The sequence below is a fragment of the Mytilus californianus genome, unplaced genomic scaffold (genome assembly GCF_021869535.1).
Source record: "Mytilus californianus isolate M0D057914Y unplaced genomic scaffold, xbMytCali1.0.p SCAF_13, whole genome shotgun sequence".
NCBI lineage: Eukaryota > Metazoa > Mollusca > Bivalvia > Mytilida > Mytilidae > Mytilus > Mytilus californianus.
The window spans coordinates 41,001,615-41,011,925 of NW_026262615.1; the positions used below are offsets into that span (position 1 = coordinate 41,001,615).

The 10,311-nt window shown below is 31.2% G+C and overlaps 1 protein-coding gene across 1 annotated transcript in view; it reads right to left on the reverse strand.

Annotated features, from left to right (window-relative positions):
* Positions 1-701: 701 nt before the first annotated feature.
* LOC127723815 (uncharacterized) overlaps positions 702-10,311 on the reverse strand; it is a 9,877-nt gene continuing 267 nt past the window's right edge. The window contains exons 2-6 of the mRNA XM_052230545.1: positions 8,887-8,994; positions 6,785-6,868; positions 5,715-6,014; positions 1,968-2,039; positions 702-989 (exon numbers count right to left, since the gene is read on the reverse strand). Coding sequence (XP_052086505.1) covers positions 961-989; positions 1,968-2,039; positions 5,715-6,014; positions 6,785-6,868; positions 8,887-8,989 — 588 coding nt within the window. The 5' untranslated portion in view covers positions 8,990-8,994 and the 3' untranslated portion in view covers positions 702-960. The remainder of the gene's footprint in view (positions 990-1,967; positions 2,040-5,714; positions 6,015-6,784; positions 6,869-8,886; positions 8,995-10,311) is intronic.

Below are 10,311 nucleotides of genomic sequence, written 5' to 3' on the forward strand. Positions count from 1 at the left end.
GCTCGAAACAGTCTAAGGTTTCAATTGACGTTGTCTAAAACGCTCTTGGGATCGCTTTTTATCTTTTTAATGTTTACAAAAAAAAAACGTGCGGGTAATAGACACGATTACTTTTCCGGATGCGGGAAGCGGGAATATTAAAAAAATATTTTTTTCCGTGTAGAAAATAATATGTGCGGGTGGGTCCGTCAAACAAGGAATTAAATTGGTAAGGCCTTAGGGTTTTGGATTTTTTCAGCTGAAACAGCAACAAAGTTTTCGCGGAGAGACATTTAACCATCCACAACCTCGTGTTTCTTGAAAGGGATCGAAACTCGAGTGTTCATTGTACGACATAGATTTTGAATGCGGTTCTGAATGCATGAACGAACAACTTTAATCAATTCAGATGAAGACTCTAGTTTTAGTGTAAATGGCTCGCGCTAATGTCTGACATTATTCTCAACTGCATCCATCAGTAACTTGAAGTGATTCTTCCAGTTAATGGACTTTGGAATTTCGAGCCTTTGATTTGCAACTACTAGTTTTATTGTAACGATGCCAATGCATTGAGTAATAATATGACTAACTGGACTCCATTTGTAATTTGTTAGGAACAAGAACAATCGGACATTATGATTTTTGTATTATTCAGAGTAAAGGTCAATAATCATGATTATACCCTCTTGTGGTTGAAGATCATGGATGCAATAGGTTTGGTGTAGGTATATAAAATGACAGGTGTGTTGTTATCTTTGAAGTAATCAGGTATTGTATTATTAACAGATTTTTGATTGATAATATTGCTGATTCTACAATACCTTATTCCTCATCTCTAAAAGTAGCTGTTACAAAGTTTTCGTTGCCTGTGATTTTCAATGTATATAATAACTGCAACTTGTCTGTACTTAGCAGAAGCAGAGTTTGATCCAATACACGATCACGGATCACAAACAAATAATAAATAGACAAATCAGTGTATCAAACAAAAACTGTGAGCATCGCAGGAACTACAAAAAGAGCATGACAGGGTGGGTCTTCAGGGTAAGCATCTCCTATTATGAATGCATCATTCGAAATCCGAATTCACATTAAATCAAAATGAAGCAATCGGGAATATGACGCAATCGATATAATTACATATTAGAAGACTATTCTATTATCTTACGTTCTTTTTTGTTTTGCGCCTGTCCCAAGTCAGGAGCCTCTGGCGTTTGTTAGTCTTGTATGTTTTTTTAATTCTAGTTCATTTATATGTTTTGGAGTTTAGTGTGACGTCCATTTTCCCTGAACTAGTACACAATTTTATTTAGAGGCCAGTTGAGGACAACCTCCGTGTGCGGGATTTTCTTGCTGCGTTGAAGACCCATTGGTGGCCTTCGGCTGTTGTCTGCTCTTTGGTTAGGTTGTTGTCTCTTTGACATATTCCCCATTTCCATTCTCAATTTTATTAGACGTCAAAACATGTCGTCAGTGAGGTAAGACACATACATAACCTTAAGAATAATTGGCGCTGATTACCACTTAGCCGTTATTAAGAGATGTATATATTAATAGCTAATATTTTAAGACGAAAATAAATTTTGATTTGATAAAATAATGCAAAAAAACAGTGAAAAAAAGTGCGTATTTTTTTTTAAAGAAAAACATGGCTTGTTGCATGCTGTTTTAAAACTTTACATCTTAAATCTCGTATTATCATCTTTGAATATACGAAATAGGCGCATTTTTTTTTTTTTTTCATATTAGCAATCTCAAACATTTTAGTTTGATTTTGAACGTCAATGCATGACCATTATCATTATGTGTCATATTTGTCCACACCCTCCGATGGTACACACAAAATCTGCTATGTTGACACCTATTTTTAAAAAAGCAATCACTTTTCTGCGTTTCTTTCTATCCCGTTCGAAAATATATAATGTCAATATTTCATTATTTGCTCCTTGCAACTACATATACATGCATGAGTATAATGAATTACTTACACTTATGCCTTTCATCAATCATTGGCGGAGAAACAGAGTGGTTCGATATCGCCTGTATTACTTTTATATCATCTGCAAGAAGAAATAAACTACTCATAACAAATTGTCAACAAATAACGTTGTAACACATTCTTAAGGTAGAAGTCATAATAACGACAGAAAAAACAAATGTCTGATAATGCTTCAAAAAAGATGGAACGCTTAGTCACTGCTGTCGATTTCAAACATTCATCCAGTAAGGTCAAATAGATAATTAAAATGTTGATAAATGTGATACGAAAATAAGAATAAACGAACGAGTACATGTCTCACAAAATTGATTTTCGAAATGCGCATATGATGAGGTAAAATTGGTGATGCTAGTGTTATTGCTGGAAAATCGATGAGCTAGAAGCTCTCGCTGTACAAAGTAATGTCATTTTTATTCACTTGGTAAAAAGGTATAGAGGTTGTGACTGACATGTTTATACTATATCAAAATTATTCAGAAATGAATCTAGTAGACATATGCTTCTATCATGTTTATTACCGATTTTCTCAAATCATATCAAATGGATTAGAACAATATCCCAAAATATTTTGATAAAATATATCGCGTTTACAGTCGTTATTTTCTGATTGTGGCCTAAAGTAGTGTGCCTAATGCTAAATGATAACTACACAAATGTTTATGTCGTACTGTCAAACCTACACCCTTGCTTTCTTGCTGAAGATATTTATATTTATTAGTTGTTGAAATCAATCATGCTTGATTCTTCTTTTGGATTTTTATTTTTCAATAGAAATCTATATATAAATTGTATAAATAAAATTCTATTTCAAACAAAAAACTAAATTGTGATTGCATTTTTTTATGAATTAGAAAAACAGAAGATATGGCCTATATACTACACGGAAGTTCTCAAAAAACGAAATTATCAATTCTTCTACATTCAGGTCAGTACGCTCCACAGAGAGTCAAACTGTAAACAAGCATATCACTGCTACTTTCCAGCTTAAAGCATCCTCTGAACATTTGAAAGTCCCGACTTTGTACTAGTTACCTAAATTACACAAACAACCATTTAAATTCCGTTTCATCTCCGCATCTAGTAAGTGTTCTACTACTAATCTGTCAGTGCTTCTAACTACCTCCCTTACTACTTTCAAAGAACTTGTTAATAACTTGTGTTATAAAGCTTATGAAAATAATGGTATTAATTATTTTTGGAGTGTTAAAAATTCTTTAGAGGTTTTAGATAAAGTACGTGCTTTTGATGGTCCTTTTAATGATGTTGACAGTTATAATTTTTCTACTCTCTACATTACACTTCGATACAAACTTATCAAGAAAAAGTTTTCATATTTAATTAAATGGTCTTTTGAAAAATTTCAAATTTATTTGTTGTTACTCGTTTCAAGCCTTTTTTCTGTAACGAAAAAGGAAAGTATGATAGACACACTTACTAGAAATGTGAAGATATGATTGAAGCTTTAAATTTTCTCATGGACAACATATATGTACGTTTCGGCGATAAAGTGTATCGACAGGTAATAGGTATTCCTATGGGCACTAACTGCGCCCCTTTAATAGCAGATATATTCTTGTATTGCTATGAATCACAGTTTATGACCAAACTCAGTAAAGACACGTCATTGTTACATTTGGTTGATACATTCAACAATACCTACCGTTGTCTTGATGATATTTTTTCGTTAAATAATCCAGTGTTCTCTAAATATACTACCGAAATTTACCCAAAAGAACTTATTTGAAATAAATCTAACATAAACAGCAGTAGTTGTCCTTTTATATTTAGACATTTCAATTTCTAAAGGGAAACTTTATGCTAAAATTTATGACAAAAGAGACGATTTTTCATTCCCTTTTGTTAATTTTCCTTTTTTAGACGGCGATGTTCAATTGGCTCCATCATACGGTGTTTATATATCCCAACTCGTTCGTTATGCCCGTGTGTGTAGTGATGTCAAAGATTTTAACGAACGTTATCAATGCATCACTGGTAAATTATTAAGTCAGGGATTTCGTTACCATGAATAACTTAAAACTTTTACTAAATTATTTCATAGATATTAAGATTTGATAAGACAATTTGGCTGTACCTGTAGAAAACTTATTCAAAACGGTATTTCACATCCTAAATTTTACGGTAATAGTGCACTAAAAGCGCGGAAATCGCTATGTCATCCGTATAAATTCATCGAACTTTTAAACAAACCTTTAGTAAAGGTTATCTTACCAATGTTGTAATTAGATCTTTGAATATAGTTTATATTAGCACAAATATCGATTTTGTCAGCAAATTAAAACATAACTAAATTTTTATTCTTTTCATACAGTTTTTGGGATGTATAAATACACATCCACGCTCATTTTCTATATAGAGATTACTCTATCTATATATAACATTATACATATTTATTGAAAGAATAACTCCTAACTATCCTACTGACTGTCGAAACTTTTATTTTGGCATTGCACAAGCTTATGTCTTCTTTGACTGTCTATGAAGTTATAACACTAAATCCTTGGGATGTGTTATAGTTGAATTTAGTCTCTGGTGCATGATTTTTTATTATAAATTGTTTTTGGCTTTTAACTAGCTTTCAGTAGTTGCTAGTATTCTCAAATCGTACTTTCGTGTTAATTTGACCTGTTGATACAATTTGTAATGCAGTTTTGTTATTTGATGTTTACTTATTTAGTGTTATATCTCTTCTCACTATTTTTAATATAAACCACCTTTGATAAGTGTTTGGTATGACAAACGATTTTCACTTCTGTTCTCGTACTATGAACATGTAATATTTATTTCCGTACTCCATGTATACCTTACAACAAAAATGTTTTTATTTGCCTGTGTACGTTATTTTTTTTGGCGGCATTTTTTTCTAAGGTTATAGTTGTCTTTCTGATATTATTTTACATCTCACCCCCTTATTTTTTAATTTTGTATTTACATTGTGTCATAGATCAATTTTTTTCAAACAGTGTATGTTCACTTGTGTTAATATGTCTTTTGATTAAGTTAAGCCATTTCAATTGATATTTTATAGTGTGTCTTTCTTTGTTGTGATGTTACACTATTGTTTCAGGTTAGCGTGAAGGTTGGCGCTTATTAAAACGTTTAACCCCGCTGCATTTGTTTGCACCTGTACTAAGTTAGGAACCTGATGTTCAGTGGTTGTCGTTATTTGATGTGGTTCATAAGTTTTTCTCGTTTCTCGTTTTTTATATAGATTAGACCGTTGGTTTTCCTGTTTGAATGGTTAAACACTAGTCATTTTGGAGCCCCTTATAGCTTGCTGTCCGGTGTGAATCAAGGCGGTGTTGAAGGTCGTACTTTTACCTATAATGGTTTACTTTTACAAATTGTGACTTGGATTGATAGTTGTCTTATTGGCACTCATACCACATCTTCTTATATCTTTGTACTTTAAAATTAAAATTATTTTGAAAACGTTAACCGGTATTTTTTTTTATAATTCACTTTGACCAGATATTATTTTGTTGATGTTACTCCACTCTTTATTAATATGAATGTTTGATATCTTATTTTTCGATACAGCAAAACTTTTCACGATGTCGAAAATTGTTTAAATTTGAGCAGAGGCTTCCTAACAGGCTTATTGTCAATAGCGTTACTCTATGGTTCGTTGGTGATATTGAAAATTTGTTTTCGTATATCTTGCTTTGAATGATTAAAAACACACGATTCATTTAGGGACTCAGTACAATTAAATTACCTTTCGTGAGGTCATTTTTAAATATCAGCTCCATCGTCATTGTACTTGGTTTGTTGATATTAATTTTTCCTGCACGAGCAATTTGAAAAATTAATGCCCTCAAAGCCATTCGGAATGATTCTGTGTCTTCAAATATGTTTGAAGATACCTCCAACTGAAGAAGGAGGCATTTCTGCTCAGCGGAAATAATGTTAAAGCACAAGTCTGAGGAAAGATTATGATTGTCCTCTGACAAAGACTGCACAGCTGAATGTTCATCTAATTCTTTTCCTTCAACATGACAGGTAGCTTGTCTTATATCTATAATAAACAGACACTTCTGTTAATACCTTTCATTTTAAATTTGATTTTAGATGAATTGAACATCTAGATGTCTTTTTTTGTTGTTGTTTTAAACGTTTAATTTTGTTGTGTCATATACTTTTTCTCTCATTTTACTTGTTCAATCATATAGCATGAAATAAATGGCATCTATAACTGTTATACATTAGTGGCTATTAATATCATATATTATTGGACATGTTTTCAAGTAATTGAAGATCAATATAAACTTAAGGCCACAGTAACTCATAGATTTCATTATGAATTTTAAAAAATATCCGTTCATTAGCAAACGACAAAAATGAGGCTATCCGTAACCGTAACCAGTGATATCACGTTCTTTTAAGGACTACGTTTTTTAATCCTTCTTACTGAGGTTCAATTTTCAAGTGTTATGATAAGCACCTGCCTATACAAAAATACTGTTCTTGTATGGCCTAAAACAACATTCAATATTAATATAAACATATCTTCGGAAATTATTTCGTGTTCATTATGTTATTGTTTAGTAATCTTTCATACAATCGTACACGACGTTTGAATTGAGAATATGATATCCATTTTATTATATACTGTAAAAACAGTCGTTTTTCTGTTGTCGTTTGATCAAGGCTGTGTAACCGTGACTTATATCAAAATCACCACGGAGGGCTGACACAGAACGTTTACACATACAATCTACTTGTATTTACAACGAAGTATAAAATAAATGATAATATAAACCTTAATGAGATTGAGAACACGCATACCTGCTGGCATTTTCTTTGGTTTTGCTCCTTGTTGTACATACAGATCGTCACTATTGTTAACATTCACACCATGCATTGAACTTTCTGTTTAATATATAAAGAATGACATTTTGATAGGCAATTTTACAATAAGAAGTTTTAAATGAAAATCGAAATTTCTGTCAATATGACTCGAACATTGGATAGTTATTACTTTCCTCAAATTAACATGCTTTATTTGCGTCAAAGAAACAATTGTTTTGGTTTGCTTTGTAAAGATAAGCATTTTGACAAAGATTTAGATCAATCCATATTTTTATTAGTTCTACCTTCGTAATAGGTTGCTTAATTATTCTTATAAATTTCAAAAAAACGGTTCAAATATATAAATAGATACCAATCAAGGTAGGAAAAAGTGAGAGAATCGCATGAACTTCAAAAGCAGCGCGATCTGGAGCGCCGCATGGCAATATATCATTTTGTTGATTATTTTTTTTACGTTTAAAAAAAACTATTACGTTTGAATATGTTGAAAACATTGAACATATTTAAATTTCAAACGATTTCACTTCAATATATGCTATACCAAATGCAATTCAAAAAGCTGTTAAATCCGGAGGTGCAAAATGTACACAATTTGAAAGAAATGACCGAAATAATTTGATTATGATATATCAGAGGCGCGACAAATTTTCAAATTAAAATTATATGAATTCTAATTGTGTTGTCTTATGCATGCCGTCCGACTTTTAGGTACTCAGATATATACATTTTTTTTAAATCTTTTATTCGTTTATAATGTTTTAATTGTCCCGAGAAAAACGAAATTTGGACTGGATTATTACGCAAATGGGAAAGTCAGAAGTTAAACTGAAAGTTTTTATTCACTACGATATTGATTTGTCTTTTTATCAATTTCTAAAGGTTAAAAAGGACTTTGTCCACATATTCAGATACAGTTGGAAGAAATAGAAATGGAATAAAAAAAAACTGAAGGTACACTGATCACTGAGAAAAATGCAAAACAACAGAGAACACAAAGAGTTCAGCATTTGGATATAAGAAGTCCAACCAAAATCTGTACTATTGAAAATGCTCGTAAATGCTGTGAATAAATACCATTTTGTCTTAATTATTACTGATTTGTCAATATATAAAGACTTATTGCATTTCTTGGAGACATGAACCTATAGATAGACCACTCTAAATATGTATAACGGTAAAAAAAAAAATTTGAAAGTAATATTTCCAAATTAGTTCACAAAATTCCTCGGAGAAGTTGTCACTGAAGATTGATTATCCTTTATATTGGGGAGGGATGAATGTATACTTGTATAAATATCTGACTATACATAGTTTTTAGTAAAAAAAAAAATAGCGTCATTGAACTCCTTTATAGACAAAATAAATTGTCATTGTAAAAATATCAATATCACAATGTTTGAAGCCTGTTCTTTTTTCTAAACGCCATAAGTTTCATTTAAATCTTCGATTATTTTCAATTTCAAACTTTTTCAAAGCAGTGGAAAAAAATAAATTTTTCACTTGAATCAACAGAATACATTTTTATTGATATTTAATTATTCAGTTGTACACCAACAATTTGTCCAATGATATACGATGTTTTGAAGACAAATGAAAGTTTTATAAAAATAAAAATCTATCAACACATCTTCTGTTTTCACATAAAAAACATACATTTAATTTGATTTAATTTCCTGGCCCAGAAGATAGCCGAAATGACACCACTTTATCCATGATATCCCTTACGTTTAAAAACTGTGTTTGTAATTTGTTGGTCAGTTTCGATTTTTCTGACTTTTCCTTTCGGTAAAAATCAGTCATGATAACTGAATGATGACAAATCCAAAATGCTTGATCCGTGGTTGAAGTTTCCAACTGACAGTTCATTCAAAATGCATTGCAAAATAAAATAACATTTGATTTAAACAGTGCTTAAACTTCAAATGTATGTAACAACCATACTAGTTATCAAAACGATTATACCAATTTCCACCTTTATATATGATTAATATGGTTAATAAGTGTATTACAGAGATCTGGCTCATTAGATTTTGATCTAAAATATTTGGTATTACGCTTTTCCTATATATAATTTTTACCTGTGCGTTCGTTATCACCTGTAATTGGAGATTCAGTTCCTTTTGTAATTAGTTCTGTAATTATATTAACCTTTGTTGTCAGCTGTAGGATCTGTTCTGACATTTCAGCTTAGAAAAAAAAATTGAAATACTATTGGTGAATATGCCAAATTGACAATTTTCAGTGTGGTATAAGGCTCTTATACAGAAGTAATTTCGCCATTCAATCCGTTAGCTGTTTGGTGTTTTTTTTATATGAGAAATTGTTAATGATAATGTTACGTTACGCTATTACAACAGTGGGGAAATATAAAAAAAAATATGCTTAAGTTAGGGCTTATATATTTTTAAAAATATATTTTTTTCTGGTATCTTTCGCTTCTCTTTCTCATCTTTGACAATTATGCAGATGCGTCTAGGGAGAGAGACTGCGATATCGCGTTTTGTATTGATTAGATAAGAAGAATATAAATCGAGGTATTCGCGTATGTGCTTTTGTCAAATATATTTGTTGAAATTGTTGTCACCAGTATACTATATGTTGGAATCGCAACAAAGATACATTACTCGTCTAAAACACTGCCTTTCGAATAAAAAAAGTTAATAGCTAAATCAGGTCCATGTACAAATGTATGAAATTGAAGAGCATTGATATTCAAAAATAAATTAAAAATTAAAACAAAACTGTGGCAAATAAGGCTTAGTTAGGTCGTCTATGCCTGGGTATACAAAAGAATTTTAATTGAATCCGTTCATATAATCTGGAAACTTAACAGCAGAAAGGGTACTTGTGATATCACTGTGAAGTCATAAACATGTAAAATGACTTCCTGAACCTTGGTTTTGAAAAAGTAATTATGGAACTTGGCCTTACCCAAAAAACGATATTTGAAATATAACGAATCTTTATAAAATGCATCTTGTCTGAAAAAATCTTTTGTTTTATAAAGCCTATCTCGATATCAAAATGAGGGTGAAATTTCCAATTTATCAAATATTCGACCTTGAGCGTTCCTAGCGAAGCTTAATCCAGAAAAGCAGTTTAGACGCATGAAATTAAAAAAATGTTGTTTTCATTTTTACAGCATTGGATCGATATCTATGCTGCTGGACTGTTAGTCCCCGAGGGTATCATCAGCTCAAAATTCAGTATTACGGTAATGATATGATTTGTATCAAGACTTTCTGAAATTGTCCGTTTAGAAATTTTTAAATTCTAAAGAAACTAAGATTACAACTCCCTCAGGCTAATTTGGCCTTGTATTGATCTTATCTGGCTACGATACTGCTTACTGTGTCTGATAAAAAGTAAAAAGACCATTCAAAGATACACAATATTTGAGCAAATTTTTGGGTGAAGATATAGATGTAGGTTTTTAATTTACTGAGGACACCTTGTAAATAATAAAAAGGGATTGTAATTTGGAACAATTATTTGGGTTAGTA